Source organism: Delphinapterus leucas, chromosome 21, assembly GCF_059928025.1.
Source record: "Delphinapterus leucas isolate spDelLeu-1000000601 "Yukka" chromosome 21, BTC_Dleu_Yukka2, whole genome shotgun sequence".
Taxonomy (NCBI): domain Eukaryota; kingdom Metazoa; phylum Chordata; class Mammalia; order Artiodactyla; family Monodontidae; genus Delphinapterus; species Delphinapterus leucas.
This window is the reverse complement of record NC_143149.1, coordinates 6,213,280-6,233,752: the sequence shown is the minus strand read 5'-3', so window position 1 is coordinate 6,233,752 and position 20,473 is coordinate 6,213,280. Positions and strand designations below refer to the sequence as shown.

The following is a 20,473-nucleotide window of genomic DNA, read 5'->3' as shown; positions in this document are numbered from 1 at the left end:
CCCACGTCCAGTCTTTGCCCTTCAGGCCTTGGCTGACACAGCACTTGCTGGGACACGGCACAGCGCCCCCCAAGTGACCTGGGACCCCTGCTGCGCTGCCCGAGGACACGTGGGGCGAACACCATCCCCTGCCGGCAGCCACGCTCCTCTGCTTGCCCGATGCGCCCTTGGAAGCCCAGGGCCTGAGGCCTGTCCACCATCTGTCTCGAGCTTGTAGCTCAAGTCCAGTACATTTCAGAGGCAGAAGAAGAAGGAGAAAAGACAAAAAGAAAGACAGGAAGTTAAGAGAAAGCTCTTAACTTTAAGACAAGTTAAGACAAGCCACCAGGCCTTGTCTGCAAAGAGAGCTGCTGACCTCTCTGAGGTCAAGGCCCAGGATCCCACGTTTCTCCTCAGGGAATGCTCTCTCTGTCTGAAATGGGGTGTCGCCCACCTGGCGTCTCTCCTCAGCAGATGGCGTCTGGCAAGACGGCCCCCCAAATGTGGGGGCTATCAAGGACTCCTCCTGCCGCCCCCTGTTTCCCTCCCTGACAAACAGGGCCTAGAAGCCGCTGAACATTCACAGTCCCCAGCAGTGTGTGCTCTCTCCCTGAAGAGAGGCAGGGCGTACAACCCTTCACCAGAGGAAGCAGTGAATCTCTCACAGGGCAGAAGGGAAGCATGCAGCCTTTCGCCTCATAGAGGTTCTGTCTGTCTGTCTGTCTGAAAAGGGGAGCTGTCTTTCCTCCTCAGAGCGCTTTCTCTCCGTCTGAGAAACAAGGCTGGCCATTCGGGATTTCTCCTCACAAGGGGCCCTCTCCTCTTCTGAGGTAGAGCACCGCCAACCTGGCCTTTCTCCTCAGGGCACGGTCTCTCTCTGAGGTGGAGAGCCAGCCAGCGCACTTCTCCTCGGAGAGATCTGCCCCTCCTTCTGAAACACTCAGCTGCCATCCCCGCTGAGTTTCTCCTCGAGGAGCGCCCTCTCTGACTGAGGGGAGCCCGCCCCCCGCCCCCCGCCTCTCTCCTCAGGGAGCTCTCTTCCCTGTCCATTGGGCACCTCTCCTCCTAGAGGGCTGTCGAAGGAAAATGGCCGATCCTCTGGCGTTTCTTTTTTTTTTTTTAATTTATTAATTAATTAATTTATTTTTGGCTGCTTTGGGTCTTCATTGCTGCACACTGGCGTTCTCTAGTTGCAGCGAGCGGGGCTACTCTTTGTTTTGGTGTGCGGGCTTCTCATTGCAGTGGCTTCTCTTGTTGCGGAGCATGGGCTCTAGGTGCGCAGGCTTCAGTAGTTGTGGCACGTGGGATCAGTAGTTGTAGCTCGTGGGCTCAGTAGTTGTGGCTCGTGGGCTCTAGAGCGCAGGCTGAGTAGTTGTGGTGCACAGGCTTAGTGGCTCCGCGGCATGTGGGATCTTCCGGGACCAGGGCTCGAACCCGTGTCCCCTGCATTGGCAGGAGGATTCTTAACCACCGCGCCACCAGGGAAGCCCTGGCATTTCTTTTTATTGTGATCTCTGTCTGTCTCAGAACAAGAGCAGGCCACCAGGCCTTGTCTTCAAAGAGAGCTGCTGACCTCTCTGAGGTCAAAGCCCAGGATCCCACGTTTCTCCTCAGGGAATGCTCTCTCTGTCTGAAATGGGGTGTCTCCCACCTGGCACCTCTCCTCGTACAGCACTATCTTTCTGGGTACAAACGCAGGCCCCCGAGTGAGGTTTGCCCTCTAGAATACACCTCCCCCTCTGACGTGAAGTGCATCATATGACATGTCTCCTCCGAGAGCGCTGTCCCTGTCTCTGAGGAGGAAGGCTAGCCTTCCCTCTCACAGATCGTTAGCGGGTCTGTGGATCGTGTGAAATGACCAGTGTCCACTGCAGCTCCTCTCTGTCTGCCACTCCTTTGGAGCCTTACTTAGTGGGGGGATGTGGTGATGGCCAGAGTCATGTTACTGCAGGGAAACGATAGTGAAGCTGCTGGAGAGGATGTAAGGGAACCACGATTCTCTACCTGAGGCCATGGTTCTCAGCTCTGGATGCACAATAGTTTCACTCAGGTCCCTTTACAGAATTAGCTAAGGATCCACGCTACTCAATCAGTCATCCCTACAGGTGGTGCCTTGGACGCCATATGTAATTCTTAAATGCTGCCAAGATGGTACTGAGAACCACAGGGCTAAAGGAGACAGTTTCTGAAGGGTGAAGACACTCATCTGGCTTTGAGACACAAACTTGGGCTGGTAGCTGCCCCGTCTCTGCTCCCCCAGCTTCCTGCCTGGAACAACACAGTGACAACAGTAAAGTGAAATGTGCAGCTTTTCCAGTTTTTCGTGGTGCTCGCCTGGAACTGCACCACACCTGGCATCAAGCATCACACCTGAACATCCTGTTCCTTGAGTCACCACGGCTCCGCCACCAGCTGGTCGGGCAGAGGTGAAGCCAGGGAGCCCCAGGCTGGCTCACTGTGAGACTTCACACCCCTGGTGCCTGGCTCGCCCTTCCCATTTGCTCCCCATCATTCTGGCATCCGCTCATGTGGAGGGAAGACACCATGAGTCTTGGGAAAGGAATTTGCTGGAGAGACAGCTCTTCATAAAAAGAAGGATGAAGAAGCACCATGATGACAGAAAGCTTTGTTCCAGGATCTTCCACTCCAGCAATTTTCCTCTCCAGGTGCCAGCGCCCACCCTGACCACGCCATGGAGGGTAAGGGTCTCGTGGGTATGTGGTCCCCCCTTCCTTTTGCTGCCCGCTTCCTGGTGGCATAGTGATGCGTGCCTCCACAGGCCCCCAACCCCTGCTCTGGGAGCAGCTCTTCAGTGCTCTATCCAAACAACTACCGAAGCACCATTTGAGAAAAGGGTATAAGCTCTGAGTTTTTTTTGTTTTTTTGCGGTACGCGGGCCTCTCTCACTGTTGTGGCCTCTCCCGTTACGGAGCACAGGCTCCGGACGCGCAGGCTCAGCGGCCATGGCTCACGGGCCCAGCCGCTCTGCGGCATGTGGGATCCTCCCGGAGCGGAGCACGAACCCGCCTCCCCTGCATCGGCAGGCGGACTCTCAACCACTGCGCCGCCAGGGAAGCCCGCGCCCATGCTTTGAATCATTACAACGTACACATCATGACCTTACAATTTTATTTGTCGATTATAACTCAAATTTAAAAATCAGAAAGTCAAAAATAAAATAAAAAGGACATGGTCTAATTAATTTAAAAGAGAAAGAAAACAGGAAGGGAAGAAAGGAAGAAAGAGGGGAGGGAGGTTTCTGAGAACCAGGAACCCAGACACGAACAATGAGACAAGTTTTAGGGAAGTGTCGTTTGGCTCAATAAGGAGAAAAGTAAAATGATAGGCATAGCAGCTGACAGTAAAGTGGGATCCTTTTGGGAACACTGAGTTCACCAGCGTTAGAAGTGCTGCAGAAGAGGCAGGATTCAACCGTCACGTGAGGCATTTTGTTACATGACCTTGCAGATCCCTTTAACTCTTGAGATCTTGTTGCTGATGATAACAAAGCAAGAAAACAGTCACTTTTAAATAGTGGATAAACTCCCCTAGAAGCATGGGCTTGACCATTTCAGCTCGGTTCTATTTCCTCCTATGGAGGGAAGGCGCACTCACCGCCCTATGCCTACCTCATGGGGATTTGAGAAAGCTTAGTCCTCGATAAGATTTGAAGCCCTCCCCCCTTGAGCTCTTCTCCCCACAGAAAATGCGGGTTGATTCTTATCTCTGTTAGCTCATTCCGCATGAACCTTCAAAGGACGAGTCATTCCCGGGCTTGGCGGCAAGGTTTATTAATAGAAGCAGGGGGGCTTCCCTGGTGGCGCAGTGGTTGAGAGTCCGCCTGCCGATGCAGGGGACGCAGCTTCGCGCTCCGGTCCGGGTACATCCCACATGCCGCAGAGCGGCTGGGCCCGTGAGCCATGGCCGCTGAGCCTGCGCGTCCGGAGCCTGTGCTCCGCAACGGGAGAGGCCACAGCAGTGAGAGGCCCGCGTACCGCAAAAAAAAAAAAAAAAAGCTTTATAGCACCAGTTACAGTGCTAGGTACATAACAGTTCAGGAGATGCCAGTCATTATGTGTAAAGCATTTGATGGTTTCCCATTGCTTATTTCAGCAACAGCCAATAGGTTCATTTCAAGTTATCAGTTCTGATTATATAACAGTGCCGGAAGTCCTACATTTTCAAAAATTTTCTCTGGGGTCCTCTTGCCTTTGGATACATTACTTCCTCCACCCCAGCCCCTGGCCCATTGACGAGTTTACTACATAGCTGTTTTCTAAGAGCCACCTATGCCCTAAAATTCCTGCTCAGAGAAGCAGCCAGCAGACCGTGTAGGCTAGCACCAAGAGCTGCTGTCTGGTGAGCTTTCACTGGGGTTGAGCGTGAAATGCAGTCAAAGAATCTGATTAAAGTGTAGAAGTATAAACAGAAAGTAAAGCGTCATGCACACTTCATTCTTCTTGGGATGAAAACATTGCTGTCAGATAGGTAAGAGGTCTTTAGGGTGACCTTATATGAATTTTTGATGTAATAGCCTTGATTTTTGCCCTCAGGAGTCAAGAGATCAGCCCCACCTTGTTGGGTGTGATTTTAGACTCTGGGAAAATGCACACAGCATCACATTACCGCTAAGGCTTCAAATTCCTCAAACAGCTTGAGCTTGTTAGAAGGTGTCACATCTTCAGCCTGGCTCTCTCTCCAGAGCATGTCTCCCTTCATGCCTGCCGGGGGTCACCACCTTGATTGTCTCTCCCTATTGATGATACCACCATCTACCTGTCCCTTGAACAGAACACTGGCGGTCTTCCTAGCCTGCTTCCTCTCACTCTTAATTCCTTCTCTCACGCTCAATCGTACCAACTTTGGATTCTACCTTCTGGCTGGTTCTCACTCTCAAGTCTGTCTCTTTATCCCATTGTTTTTGGGAACTAAAGAGCCCTCAGTTCAGCTCTTGATCTCCTGACCTTTAGCCTCATAATCCTCTAACCCAACCTCCATATTATATTTGCTGTAAATTTTTTGCTAAAATATAAATTCATTCAGATTGTTGTCCTTTGTAAGTCCTTTGTTGACTTTGCATTGCCTGCTGAGGTTCTCTACTTCCTAACTCTTCTGGTATTATTTCTCCTTTATGATAGATTTTTTTCTAAGTTTCCTAGTTTGAAAATACCTCGGATTATTCAAAGGATGAAAGCAATGTAGGTCATGAATATCTACTTTCTCATTAACACAAGGACGCAAGTAAAAAGACACCATCTATTAAAGGTGATAAGAAATGTTCACAAATAGTGATAGCATATGACATTTACTAAGGAGTTTGGCAATAGCTCCAAGTGTAGTACAAAATATGCCCTGCTCAAATGCAGAGTAGACAGCAGTCACTTTCAGCCAGGGTGGTCAGCATCGTGAGGAATTGGTACATGAGCAGGGCTCTGTAGACTGTGCAAACAGCTGTGTGGAATGAATTGACTGGACACACTGATTGAATTTGAGTAATTAGGAAAAGAGAAGGATCAGAAAGAATTAAATATATAAAGATGATGGGATACCTTATCTAGCTTCTCTAAGTCTTGGCTTCCTCAACTGTGAAATGCAGATAATTATATTAACCTTATTGAATTATTGCACAATTCAAATAAAATAAATGCATACAGATTGCTCGGCATGGTGTCTGCATGTAGTCTGTGCTCAATAAATGTCAATTATCATGATAATGATGATCATTATTATCATTGCTGTGATAATATTAAATTCTTGAAGATGTTCGCTTTTATGGCCTTGAGAACAGAAAGAGGAAAAATTCCATAATAAACCAAAGATAGCAGTCAAATGATAGGAGGAAATTGGAAAGTGTATGTCTTTTATATTATGTGTTACCATGTCAAATGCCTGTGTCTTTCCACCATTAGTGAAGGGCACAGAGCCCAGAGACTAAATATCGTTTATTGATGTATCTGTCAAGGCACCAGGTCCCAAGGTCCTAATATAGAGCAGCTATCCGCAAAGTTTTTTGGATGTTGAGTCAAAGTAGAGGGACAGGTTTCAAGATTGAAAGTAGCCCCACAAGTCACATGTCGCAAAGAGATCAAATCAAATGATTACTGGCAAAGAAGCCATTGGATTGGAGATGCCAAAGTCATTGTTGAACTTGGAGAGAGTGCTTCTGATGTATTTCTTGAGACAGATGCCGGGAAGCAATAAATTGAGGACCAATTGGTTGAGGGAATATATACTGGTATAGACCACTCTTGAGAAATTTGATGATAAATGAGCAAAGACAGTGAAGTAATGGTTTGAGGGGAAAAAAGGGTCAAGGAGAGATTATTTTTAAGTAGAGAATTAAGTGCGATTATGGGCCATAACAAAGGAGCTGGTAGAGAAAGAGAGGGTAAGAAAGTGGCTTGAGAGAGAAAGAGGATAAATAATGGTATATGGTTAAAAGAGGTGGATTCTAAAGGTATAGAAAGAAGAGCCTCGGAAAAGAGAAATACTCCCTCTAAGACAGAAAGAAAGAAGCAAGAATAGTAAAAATATACAAATTTGAGGGAGAACCTGGAACATGAAGATTCACTGAGGAGAGCTGGCTCCTGTACCCTCCATTCCCATAAGTTAAAAATACTTGGTGAGAGAAAGAATTAATTTTTAGAGCCCTGCGTATGTCTTTTACATCTTTGCTTAATTTGTGTACTCTAAACCATCAGGGTATCTTCTTCCACAAAAAAAAGATATCATCAGGTATCTAAGCTACAAAGAGAAATACAGGGAATAGCCCCAAATTTTTTTAAGCTGTATTAATTCAGGAGACATTTCTCCCCCTGGCAGGAGTCAACCAGGGTGTGTCCAGAAATGAAGAGTCTACCCTTTAAGCTCCAGCCTGAGTATAATATGAACGTTCATTCAGCGAACCCAAGGTCTCTCCTGAAGTGAACTCTTCCCTTCCAGCAGACACAAAGTAGGCACTGCCCAAGTGTTCACCACTGAAGACAACACAAGCTCCTTCCTCTTCCCTCCTGAGAGGTTCTGTTCCCCATGCAGTGGCTCTCATTTTTTCCCCTGTTCTTGTAATATTCTTAAGCAACATCAAGTAAGTGTGGTCCTCACTTGAAGCAAAGTCAGGGAGGGTAATTTGAGAGGATTTGGACTTGTGACCCAAGTAGCACCTGAGAGGAGTGCTCTATGCAGAGTTGGTGCAGAATATGGACACAGAATCACTTTGCCAGTTTATTCGTCCTTTACCAAAGCTAAGAAGTATCTCTGTGTCTGCTGGACCCATGAGTAAAATCCTGAGCGATAGTCCGTCATCAAGGCAATGGTGAGGCATCAATGGGTCTGGCTGGCTTAGAGTGGTCCACGTTCAGAGGAGTGGGAAATGGCTGTATGAAGGTAAGACGTGGTGGGTGCAGAGAACCTTGAAAAGAAGCCTTAGTGATGTAGCCAAAGAGGATCTTAAGCACCACCTCTTCAAATTAATTTATTTTTCATATAAAGAAATGAGGACTAGAAATGGCAATGTACGGTGATTTTAGTATTTGGACAATACAGAGTCTTAGTGACTCTCAGTGAGAGACCACTGAGAAGATACGCCCATGGCCTTCCTCAACAGTCTTTGAATCTTAATTCAAAGCTCCTGGGTGGGGCTTCCCTGGTGGCGCAGTGGTTGAGAGTCCACCTGCCGATGCAGGGGACACGGGTTCGTGCCCCGGTCCGGGAAGATCCCACATGCCGCGGAGCGGCTGGGCCCGCGAGCCATGGCCACTGAGCCTGCGCGTCCGGAGCCTGTGCTCTGCAACGGGAAAGGCCATAACAGTGAGAGACCCGCGTACCACACACACAAAAAAAGCTCCTGGGAGGAGAAAACAGGCACACTGCCTCTACTGAGAGCTCTTCCCTCCGGACTATGTCTAGCTGCGCTGAGAGCCACTTTGCCGCTGAGGTGTGGAGGAATAGGACAGAGTGGCCGAGATCCAGCAAAGGTCCCTGGCATCAGTGGCCTGTCTCACAATGGCCACACTCCCAGAGCCATTGATAGACACCACTTGGAGGTAGATTATGTAAATGGTCTTTAACACACAAAGATTTTTGGAAGAGTTACCACCAGGCCCATTGGCCCAATTGTAAGCACGGCTTTCTCAGCCCTTCTCCTCAGTCTTTATTGGAGATGTTGGCGAGGTCAGCATTTTATTTATTTATTTATTTATTTATTTATTTATTTATTTATTTATTTTAAAAGATTTATTTATTTCTGGCTGCATTGGGTCTTTGTTGCTGCAAGCGGGCTTTCTCTAGTTGCGGTGAGTGGGGGCTACTCTTCCTTGCAGAGCACGGGCTCTAGGTGCATGGGCTTCAGTAGTTGTGGCATGTGGGCTTCAGTAGTTGTGGCGCGTGGACTTCAGTAGTTGTGGCACATGGGCTTTAGTAGCTGTGGCATGTGGGCTTTAGTAGTTGTGACTCATGGGCTCTAGAGCACAGGCTCGGTAGTTGTGGCACACGGGATTTGTTGCTCTGCAGAATGTGGGGTCTTCCCAGACCAGGGCTCAAACCCGTGTCCCCTGCATTGGCAGGTGGATTCTTAACCACTGCACCACCAGGGAAATCCAAGTTCAGCATTTTAGATCATTTAAATCTTAGATCTACAGCTCGGTGCTTTGTGACCTAGAAGGATGGGATAGGGAGACGCAAGAGGGAGGGGATATGGGGACATATGTATATGTATATGGGGACATATGTATATGTATAGCTGATTCACTTTGTTATACAGCAGAAACTAACACACCATTGTAAAGCAATTATACTCCAATAAAGATGTGAAAAAATCTTAGATCTAATTTTTCATGAATTCTTGTCATCACCCCCACTACCAAATCAATGCAGACTTGTCCCCACGCTTGTCCACTTGGCTAGACCAGACGGTTCACTGTTCCCTTACTTGCCCCATCTCCCCACCATGTGCTCTGGCTCCTGGGGTGAACAGTTGTGTCTCTGACTCTGCTCCACTTGGTCAAGCAGATAGGAGCCCATGACTCATGGTGAGCCAGGCATCCCTCACGCTCACATTTGTCTGTTCTTTGCACTTCCTCCCTTCACCTTTCTATTGATATTTCCTCTATTTTTTTTTGTACAGTGGATGGAGCAAAATGTCAAATAAGATGTTCACAATTCAAGAGTATTTTCAGGAAGCTAAAGGGTCAACCATGTTTGCTCATGCCTGGGAGATGCAAAAATGCCAAGAATACTTGCTGCCTGAAGATGAGGTAAAGTATTAGTCCACATCCAGGGGGCTTGGTGGAGACAGCTCAGTCACCTAGTGTGAAATACAGCCTTTGCCTTCCTGGTCCATGTCCCCATGTTGAAATGTAGCTTTTTCTGACTTGGGTTTGAAGGGAAGACCGTATCTTTTAAAGCAGGAGTAACGGCTCAGATGCCTACAGGAAGTATGCAAATATATTAATGTATGAAGCATGGGAATAAGAGTAAGTGGTAAGCTAATTTCTAAACCTCCACGGAGACAAAACAAAATACCTCCATAGATGGCCCCAAACTAAAAGCCTACAGTTTGCCACCCTTCCAGAAGAAAAGGCAGTCTGTGGTTACATAGTTAAGGCAAGGTTTTGTCTCTCCTGTTTTCTTTTCTTTTTTTTTTGCGGTACGCGGGCCTCTCACTGTTGTGGCCTCTCCCGTTGCGGAGCACAGGCTCCGGACGTGCAGGCTCAGCGGCCATGGCTCACGGGCCCAGCCGCTCCGCGGCATGTGGGATCTTCCCAGACCGGGGCACGAACCCGTGTCCCCTGCATCGGCAGGCAGGCTCTCAACCACTGCACCACCAGGGAAGCCCTCTCCTGTTTTCTTGCTTACATCCTTCTGGAGAAAAATAATTAAGCTAAGATAACAGTGATATCTTGGAATTCTAGAAGCTGCCTCACCTACAGTGGGAAGCACACAACTGTGAGAATGTGTAAACAAAGGGCCACAATTAGTTGGTAGCAACCAGCAACTCTATACCATCATCTCAAAGCTCCCATTTTATGCTAAATCTTAAGATGTTGATAAAGTAGACAGGAGGGCAGTGTGCGGCAAAGTATTCTAGCTGGTGACAACGTAGTATTGGCACCAGAAGGGGAAGAATGAACAGAACTTTCATAGTGTTACGATTTACAGCATGGACTTGGAAGACGGTCAAAATGCAACAAGGGAAATTGAGGTAAATATAAGAATCTCAAATGGGAGGAGTTTAATATGGACAACTGGTTATAGAGGTGCTAGGCTGAGAAATCAAGCCTATGGTGAGTCACTTCAGCATTTGCAACAGCAGAAAGGTACTACTATCCCTGGGGCTAGAGGGACAAAGACAGGAAGGAGGTAACCTTCCCAAAGCCTGGGATATGGACCGCGCAGCAGAAGCTGGGGTCGTGGTGGACCTGCCTGTGGAAGCCAGGCCCATGGATGAAGTAGCTTTCTGGCCAAAATTGAAAGCACGGAGGAGATGCCTTCTGAAGTTCAGGAAGATAAATATCCTGGCTTCTCACCAAGTCCTGCCTTCTCATCTTCTACCAGTGCATCCCTTTGGCAAATCTACATGGTACCTGGAGGTCAGGAGTGGCTGGGAAATGTACACAGTTCCCTACAGCTCAGGGCACTGCCATTTACTAGCTGGCTGGCCTAAGGAAAGTCACTCAACCTCTCTGAGCCTCAGTTTCCTCATCTGTAAAATGGGATAATGCGTATCCTTGCCTATATAACTTAAATAACAGTGGTCATGACAAGATTAAAATGGCTGCAAAGGAGAGCGGCTGAGTCACACTTAGACTCTGTGAAGATAAAGAAGAGTGGAAATCCTGCAAGGGAACCCATGCCACAACCTTTGCCCTACTTTGTTATTGGTAACCAGACCTCATTGGTTATTCTTCCCCAGACCACATGGGTGATCCGTGGTAATTTGCAGTTTACAAGTCAATTTTATATCATTAACTCATAGGGCTTTCACTGTGGACTAAACAGGACATTGATTACTCTCTGTGCTTTACTGCTGAGGTACAGATGCTCAAAGGGCTTAAGGAATTTATTCAGGTAAACCCAAATAATAAATGATAGAGCTGAGAGGTAAATGGGAACGTCTCACTCCAACCTGGACCTCTGCACTCCACATAGTACTGCCCCTGGACCAAAAACTTTGATCTACCAAATCTCTGCTCCATATTTTAAAACCAGAGTTTAAAAAATAAATAAAGGATTAGAGGAGATGAGAGGAAAGTCTGACATGAGCGAAAATAGTTGAATTACTCAAGTCTCTCCTCTCTCCACCTAATCAACATAGAAAAATGCTGACTCACAGCAGGGAGAAAACCCAGCACATCCAGTCAGCAGGGTCTGCATCTCCAAGCCCTGTGAGTCTAGGCCCTCTCCGCCTGGGGAGTCGCTCCCGTTCTTGTCAATGTCAGACTCACAGGCATGTGTGAATTATTCAATGGTAAACGTGTAACTGCTATTGCTCGAGAGGCCAAAAGTATTGGTGACATAAAAAAAGCTATAATAAGTCAAAAAGAAGGCAAATCAGAGTTACCAGTGTCTCCCCAGGGCAGAGAAGTGAACAGTCTCACTCTCCTATTGTTTGAATTTTTACCACAAATAAGAGTAACTTTTATAAACATCTTAAAATACAGAAATGTTCCTCAAACTTCATTTTGCGAGTGGGGTGACTACCACTGCCATGGCCCGCTCCGCAGTCCCCAGTTTCCAAATCAGCTGACAAGAAAAAGTGGCTTTCTCTCCCAAAGAACCTCTTATGAAATAGTGATGTCGCCTTGGAAAGCCCTCCCTGCTTTGAAGGGACAGGTTAGACCCTGGGTTCACCGTGGAGGTCTGCTCTCCAAGTGGGAAAGTAAGTCCTCACCGGTAACCAGAGCTCTGAGGACTCCAGCCCCGTGCCTGGGCGGAGAGCTGGTCCTAATTCTCTGTGACACCCCTGCAGCTATCTCTTTTACCCCCTGTGAGGCCGAGTGAGACTCTTTACCCAGTCAGCACCTGCCCACCCGGAATTAATCTCCTTCCCCGGTTAAACATGTCTGCATTGGGGAATCAAATTAGCGCAGCCTCTGTGGAAAACGGTATGGAGCTTTCTCAAAAAAACTAAAAACAGAACTACCATATGACCCAGCAATTCCATTCCTGGGTATATATTCAAAAAAAGCTAAACCCACTAATTTGAGAAGATACATACACCCCAGTGTTCATAGCAGCATTATTTACAATAGCCAAGACATGGAAGCAACCTAAGTGTCCATCAACAGGTGAACAGACAAGGAAGATGTGGTATATGTATATAATGGAATACTACTCAACCATAAAAGGAACAAAATAATGCCATTTGCAGCAACATGGATGGACTTGGAGGATATCATGCTAAGTGAAATAAGTCAGACAGAGAAAGACAAATACTGTACAATATTGCTTATTTGTGGAATCTAAAAAATACAACAAACTAGTAAACATCACAAAAAAGCAGACTCACAGATATAAAGAACAAACTAGCAGTTACCAGTGGGGGGAGGGGAGGGGGGAGGGGCAGATAGGGAGAGGGGAGTAAGGGGTACAAACTATTATGTATAAAATAAGCTACAAGGATATAGTGTACAATATGGGGAATATAGCCAATATTTTATATTAACAACATTATAATACAAGGAATATAGCCAGTATTTTATGTTTTTAAAAGTGTGACTCACTATATTGTATACCTGTAACATATAATATTGTACATCAACTATATTTCAACTAATTAACTAATTAAAATAAAAATGTCCACTTTGTCTCAAATCCTGAACTGATGAGGGAAGTTAGATTTTAAAAGTATGAAGTGTCTACCACTCGAAATTCTTCTTAAATCTGCTCTCCAAACTTGCCTTTCAGCATGAATTACCTTTCTTTTACATTTCTACAGCCTTGTGCTTGAACCCTTATTATGGCCCTTATTAAAGTCCATTCTCTATGGTCTATTCGATTCTATGCCCGTCTACATGGGAGTTCCCTGAGAGAAAGAGCCAGAACTGGCCCCTCTTTGTATTTTATCCCTTCTATCCCCTCACCTACCCCAAGCACATGGTACTTTATCTATAGCAGGAGTTCAGAATTTGCTTACAGAATCCGATAGGTACAAGAGGATCCTGAACCCACAGTCCTAGATCTAAGACACCCCAGAACCCTGGTGGGCCCATTACAATTGCTTTCACACAAAGCAACAGCCAGCCAACACCATGATGATTTCAGCTTCCAAGGAAATAATCTATCGAGTATAACCCACTGATTGCATTTCTTAACAGTTAAGCCTAATAAGTTTTTTAAAAAGCAGCTGGCCCCCTAAATATTGAATCTATATCCAGTGGAAATCACCTGACCCCTGGACTTCCTTGAATGCTCACGACACAGGAGTAACCAGAGGTTGTAAGTGTATCTTCCGAAGCTCCTCATTTGTATAGGGAGTGTCGCCAATGAGGAGGAGATGTCAGTCCATCAAATGTATCACCCCAACATCCGCTTCCTCTCATAAAGGAAAATGACACACCTTCTTGACTCATGACTTGGTGGTTTTCAGACAACAATGAAGTACATAAGCTGTGCTTCACCCAAGGGGCAACACCCCGTCACAGGCCAAGGGGCATAAGGGCAGGGTCTCTGGAATGTAGCCCACTTTTCCTCCCTTCCCACACTGCTTAGAAGACTGATCCTGTTTCAGAGCAATTTCAGGCATATCCGTGCAGGCTCAGGGTGTGGCCTAGCCCCAGTTTACGCCTAGATTCTGAATATACCAGTCTTGGACTGGACTGATGTGGTTCCCAGTGGCCCTCGGGCTCTCCCAGGACTTTAGGAAGAGGCAAACGCTTAGAAGGACCACAGTGGAGACAGGTGAGCTCCCAGCTGCATGTCCTAGGACTCCATACGCAGGAGCAGGCAGGTCTTTCCCACCTGTGCTGGCAGCCAGACCTGAGCCAGACCTACACGAGCACCCAGAGCTCAGAGGCATCAGGATAGCCCTGCGCTCGCATCAAGCTCTGTGTCCCCCTTAGGTTTGTAATTAACTCCTGGGAGGAATGGGCGTGGTCTGCTTTGTAAGATACGTTGGCATGAAGCATCAGGAAATACATCATATTGTCATAGCTGTAATATTACAGGAATTGCAGCTTTTGAATGCTTCTCCCTGTGGCTGTGGACCTGGAGCCTTTATAAAGTGAGCCAGTGCACCCTCTGGTCTAGTCGCAGCTGCGAAGCCGGCCAGCCATGAGGGTCTACTACCTTCTCTTTGCGTTGTTCTTCTTGTTCTTGCTGCCTGTTTCAGGTAAGAGGGGCTGGGAAATGAGAGGGCTGAAAGGATTGAGAATATATAATTCAGAGTCAGCCCTCTCCATTCTTCTGGGAATTTTAGACCAAATAGATTTATTGTCTGGGAACTAGACATAACCAATTTTTTTCTTTCTGACAAAGACCATTAAGAACCTTAAAGTAAGGGTCTCGATCTCTTCTGATTCACTCGTAAGAGAAAAACCAGATCACAAAAGCCACCCCTTCCCGGGAAGGCCGTTATACCTGTTAATGAGACAGGAGGAAAGTGATGTAAAACTTTAATACCAAGAGGAAAAATTGACAATCTGAGAACAGAAGCACAGACTCCCCTTTTATTAGCTTAGTGGTTGGTGGTAGAGTCTTTTGGCCTCTAGAGAGTCCCGGGGGACCACCGTGGCCCCGGCCTCCCAGGTGTCAGTTCACGAGGGGGGCTGCCCGTGGTCATGCCACTTTCTCAGCACTCCGGCGGTTTATGGCTGAGCTGAACCCATGGACACATTGTTAGTTGCTTAGTCCCACCTTGTACTTTACTCCTGATGGTATAGAAAAAGGAAAAAGAAATAAAAGGCCACAGATCAGTTACGTGAGGAATTCCAAAAGCCTAGGTCTTGCACTTCCTAAAACCTTCCCGTGCTTTCCGTTTCTTCATTGCAGGCAGTGGAAGAACCATAAATATATTACAAAGGTATTATTGCAAAATGAGAGGCGGCCGGTGTGCTCTGTTTGGCTGTCTTCCAAGGGAGATACCCATAGGCCCTTGTTCCCAAAGTGGTCGAAAATGCTGCCGAAGGGAGAGATGAAAAATCCAGAAGCGCGATGAGAATGTTGCCAAGTGTGAAAATGCTCCCTCGAAGTCTATAGAAGCCAAATCAAATTAAAGATTTTTCACAAAAAGAATAGAAGGTGGATTATTTTTCTTTCTTTTAATTCTGGTTATTGTGCTAGTTGTTACCAAACAGGCAACTTAGGAAGTGTTGGTGACTCACCTTTAATTCAAATAAAGTATTATCTCTAGAGCAATCCACAAGAGGATCTAAACTGATGTTCCAAGGGTTATCAGATTTTATTCCTCTTTTGCAAATTTTGCACCCCAGTGACACAGGACTCCTCGTTCTTCCTGAAATATTTTCTTCACTTTCTTGTCACCCATTTTGAGTTTCCAGTTCATCTATATGCCATAGCCTCTCCCCATCAGATCTATGTCTAATTTTTTGATGATGGCCATTCTGACTGGTGTGAGGTGATACCTCATTGTGCTTTTGATTTGCATTTCTCTAATGATTAGTGATGTTGAGCATCCTTTCATGTGTTTGTTGGCAATCTGTGTATCTTCTTTGGAGAAATGTCTATTTAGGTCTTCCGCCCATTTCTGGATTGGGTCGTTTGTTTTTTTGATATTGAGCTGCATGAGCTGCTTATATATTTTGGAGATTAATCCTTTGTCAGTTGCTTTATTTGCAAATATTTTCTCCCATTCTGAGGGTTGTCTTTTCATCTTGCTTATGATTTCCTTTGCTGTGCAAAAGCTTTTAAGTTTCATTAGGTCCCATTTGTTTATTTTTGTTTTTACTTCCATTTCTCTAGGAGGTGGGTCAAAAAGGATCTTGCTGTGATTTATGTCATAGAGTGTTCTGCCTATGTTTTCCTCTAAGAGTTTTATAGTATCTGGCCTTACATTTAGGTCTTTAATCCATTTTGAGTTTATTTTTGTGTATGGTGTTAGGGAGTGTTCTAATTTCATTCTTTTACATGTAGCTGTCCAGTTTTCCCAGCACCACTTATTGAAGAGGCTGTATTTTCTCCACTGTATATTCTTGTCTCCTTTATCAAAGATAAGAGAGTGTGGAGAAAAGGGAACCCTCTTGCACTGCTGGTGGGAATGTGAATTGGTACAGCCACTATGAATAACAGTATGGAGGTTCCTTAAAAAACTAAAAATAGAACTACCATACGACCCAGCAATCCCACTACTGGGCATATACCCTGAGAAAACTATAATTCAAAGAGTCATGTACCACAATGTTCATTGCAGCTCTATTTACAATAGCCAGGACATGGAAGCAGCCTAAGTGTCCATTGACAGATGAATGGATAAAGAAGATGTGGCACATATATACAATGGAATATTACTCAACCGTAAAAAGAAACGAAACTGAGTTATTTGTAGTGAGGTGGATGGACCTAGAGTCTGTCATACAGAGTGAAGTAAGTCAGAAAGAGAAAAACAAATACCATATGCTAACACATATATGTGGAATCTAAAAAAAATGGTTCTGACGAACCTAGGAGCAGGACAGGAATAATGACGCAGAGTAGAGAATGGACTTGAGGACACGGGGAAGGGGAAGGGGAAGGGTAAGCTGGGGCGAAGTGAGAGAGTGGCATGGACATATATACACTACCAAACATGAAATAGATAGCTAGTGGGAAGCAGCCGCATAGCACAGGGAGATCAGCTCGGTGCTTTGCGACCACCTAGAGGGGTGGGATAGGGTGGGAGGCAGACGCAAGAGGGGAGAGATATGGGAACATATGTATACGTATAGCTGATTCACTTTGTTATACAGCACAAACTAACACAACATTGTAAAGCAATTATACTCCAATAAAGATGTAAAAAAAATCTACCTCTGAAACTTCAGTGCATCCCTCAGGGTTTTTCCCAGGTCCCTCTGAACACTTTACGCCTCAGAGAAGTGGGAAGCCTGACTCTTCCTCAACCATTCCACTGGTTTTCCTCTCATCCTTGCCTCTGTTCTGGCTGACCTCATGTCTGGCATATAATCTCTCCCCTAGCTTTGTCTCCAAACTTTAAGCCACCTCTCAGGGGCCATCTCAAATTCTACCTCCTTCTGGAAAACACAGCTTATTTCCCAAACAAATACAACCTTTCCCCTGACTCACCACAGGGCTCTGACTTAAGTATTCCATCTGAGTCTTGCTTAATTTTTGCATTGTATACATTTGCATATTCCCAATCTCCATATTTGGTCGAAGGATTTTGAAGGGCAAGGACCTTGTCTTAATCACTTCTGGTCTAAGTGTCTTGACACAAAAGCTGCTCAACAAGTGTTTAGTGAGTTGAAGTGCATTCCAAGGCATTGGAGCCATTGCTCCAACTAAGTATTTAGTGGTCTCTCGAGGCTGATACGGAATGATTCCAGACAATGGAATGGGAGGCTCATTGCCTCCGATTCTAGCCCTCAGTCAAGGCACTGGGCTCGTAGGAAGAGGGGAGCGGACACTCAAGGACAAGAGCTTGGACCCCACGATTCATTATAAAAAAAAAAAAAAAAACTGCTGCAGGAACCGCCCTCTTACAGTATACAGCTAAGGAACCAGCAAAATGTGTCAAACCACTGTTTCAGACACTGGACACAAGCAGTGCAGGACAATGATTGAGGAGAGATGAAAACAAGTGAGGTGAAACTTAGGAAGTCTCCAGCCTCTACAGGAGACAGATTTCCAGGCTAAAGCATAGAGAGGAAGAACCCAAACAGACCAGCAATTCTTCTGAGTCGAAGAGACTGGGATCAAAGTTCAAACAGCACAGGACATCCTCATTTCCAGGACAGAAAACCAGCAAGGGGCATCAGGATGGGGGTGGGGCTCCTGAGGGTATATGGGAAATCTCTGTACCTTTCATTCAGTTCTAAAACTGCTCTCAAAAATGAAGTCTATTATTTTCAAATAAGGTAAAAACTTTAAACATAATAACAACAACAAAATGCTAAGAAAATTCCTGAGCAGCAAACTTGTTCTATATTAAAAAAAAAATATTCAGGCAGAAGGAAAATGATACCAGATGGAAATTTGGCTCTACGTGATGGAATAAAGTGTGATGCTAAGATTCTAGACACTATCTTCAGGAGAGAGATGGTCATTTTGTTAGGGGAACCACTGACTGAAACTGTCCGCCTTGACCAGGTAGGATAGTAACCACCTGCATGAGTTATCTTACAACAGGAGGTCCTGATAAGGAACACAGAACTAACAAGCTACCACCAACAGGAGGAATTCGGGAAAGGTCAGAAGGAGAGAGGAGACACCAGTCCATACGTCCTACCAACCCCCAGAATCTTTCTCGTTGGAATCCATCTTGGCTGAGTGATGCGTGCACCACGAGGACGGACCCTGAGTCAGAGTGATGGGCCAGAGACAACCTGGAAACAAACCTCATTACATAAAACCCAAGACTGCGAGCCCTGTGGTACAGCATTTTCCTGGGTTCCATTACCCTGCTGCTCTCCACCGGGGCGCCCCTTCCCAATAAAGTCTCCTGCTTTGTCAGCAGGTGTGTCTCCTCGGACAATGCACTTCTGAGTGTTAGACAAGAGCCCACTCTCGGGCCCTGGAAGGGGTCCCCCTGATCCTATGTGACTGAGTGTTCTAAACCTCTTTGATATTTTTTTGACAAAACTTCCCAAATCAAATTGTAATGAAGTTTCTTTGACCTCTAGCTAACTTTGGGATGCTTCAAAGGGCCCCTGAAACATCCCAAAGAGAGATATTAAACTAATTAGGTTCATTTGGTATGTTAAATTAGATAGGAGGTGTTGTCAAATGAGTAATACGTCTTTTTAGGTTGTATTGTATGCTAAATGTTACTAATATAGATATTCTAGAAATTATATATGATTCCTAAAAATGTGATATATCCTGATAAAATGTTATCAGTCATAATTCTAGTTATTATCTTAAAGTGTTATATGTCACGACAGTAATCAAGTTTCTTTGTCAGTTGCATTGTAATCAGATTTTAAACGTACCTTCTTGTAATTCTTTTGTCATTGTCTTTAGTTATGGTTTTATTCTGATGCCTTTGCAAAAATGCTTCCTCTTCAAGAGGAAAGGACTTTTGGATAAATATAAGTTTTTGACTTTCAGACCAGAAAGCTGAACTGGGTAAGAAATTGAAAAATTCTAATGGGAAACCTGATGATTTCATAAAGTTGTTAATAAAAAGGATTAGTTACATAGGACTGAGTGAACTGGTGAATATGGTTATAAATTTTATGGTCTCTATCTGAAAAATTACTGGTTTAAATCTGTGTTTTCTAGGTGGAAGGAAAACCTTCCCCTCAAACTAATTATGACTTACGGTAATTTGGTAAATTATACATTTGTAAGCAGAAATGAAACATTTATCTTTTCTCTCTATCTGCTTCCTCCAGACATTGGAAACTCTTAGGTTCCCATCAGCTTTATCAGATAAATTAGGAAGGCCACTCACTAACAGGTACAGAAATCTCAAGGTATTTTGGTGATCTTGAAAAGGGATGAATTCACCTAAATCTGTTAAGCAAAATCTGTGATAAGCCCTTGGCTTGACTTTCCTAGCCTGGAGAGGTCTTTTAAAAGTTCAGCCTGAGACTTCTTATAAAAGATTCAGCAAAAAAAAAAAAAAGAGTCTGTATGATCAATTACAGTTATATAAATCATCAGGCCAAGTTTATTGAGATCAGACCTATTCTGCAAACAAATTAGTCTTAATTTCTTTATATTTGGTAAAAAATGCGGGTAATTTTAGAGAGAAAAAGATTATGTTTCAGTGAATATTAAATTCCAGTTTTGTTAATGGAGGTCTGAATTTACAAAGACTCACCTCTCATGTAGTTCCTTGCTGTTATGTTATATTAGTGTAAAGTCTAATTGAATTATTAAAAGGACACTCTAAGTCTGTTTCTGAAGCTTATCTCAGCAATCTGTCTTTGGATGAAGATCAGATGCCCCACGACCTGCAACCAGGGAATTATGCATACTGGAAAAGACATAATTTAAAGAACTATCTCCAACCTAGATGGAAGGACCCTTATCAGGTACTCTTACATAGCCCATGCACAGTGAAACTGAAGGGAATTGACTGTTGGATTAATTTCCACTCACAAAGGGCCCCTGCACTGAACAGGCCTATAGAGGGGACGGCTGACCTCAAAATCACCTTAAAACCACGCTCAAACCGAGGCGAAACTACACTGACAACAGGATGAGAAGAAGACGATATCAGAAGTAGACAGCTCGCACAAGATCCTGGACCTGACTCGTATGATCATTTATAATGTCTTCTTGACTTCTTGGATGCTTGCATATGAATCAAATGTTTTTCTATGATAGGCATGATCCTATGCTAGTTTTAAAAATCATTCCAATTGTTGGTTTTGTG

General features: G+C 45.0%; 1 protein-coding gene across 1 annotated transcript; it reads left to right on the top strand.

The window, feature by feature from the left end:
* Positions 1 to 14,163: 14,163 nt before the first annotated feature.
* Positions 14,164 to 20,473, top strand: LOC111173353 (beta-defensin 103A). Its single transcript, XM_022570832.3, has 2 exons — positions 14,164 to 14,305; positions 14,965 to 20,473. The coding sequence occupies exons 1-2, from the start codon at positions 14,248 to 14,250 to the stop codon at positions 15,108 to 15,110; spliced, it is 204 nt and encodes a 67-aa protein (XP_022426540.1). The 5' UTR covers positions 14,164 to 14,247; the 3' UTR covers positions 15,111 to 20,473.

What these genes read in the sequence shown, in the direction of transcription:
- LOC111173353 (XM_022570832.3), top strand. Translation starts at nt 14,248, where the DNA reads ATGAGGGTCTACTACCTTCTCTTTGCGTTGTTCTTCTTGTTCTTGCTG. An exon ending in GTTCTTGCTGCCTGTTTCAG is followed by an intron (nt 14,306 to 14,964) that starts GTAAGAGGGGCT and finishes TCTTCATTGCAG; the next exon opens with GCAGTGGAAGAACCATAAAT.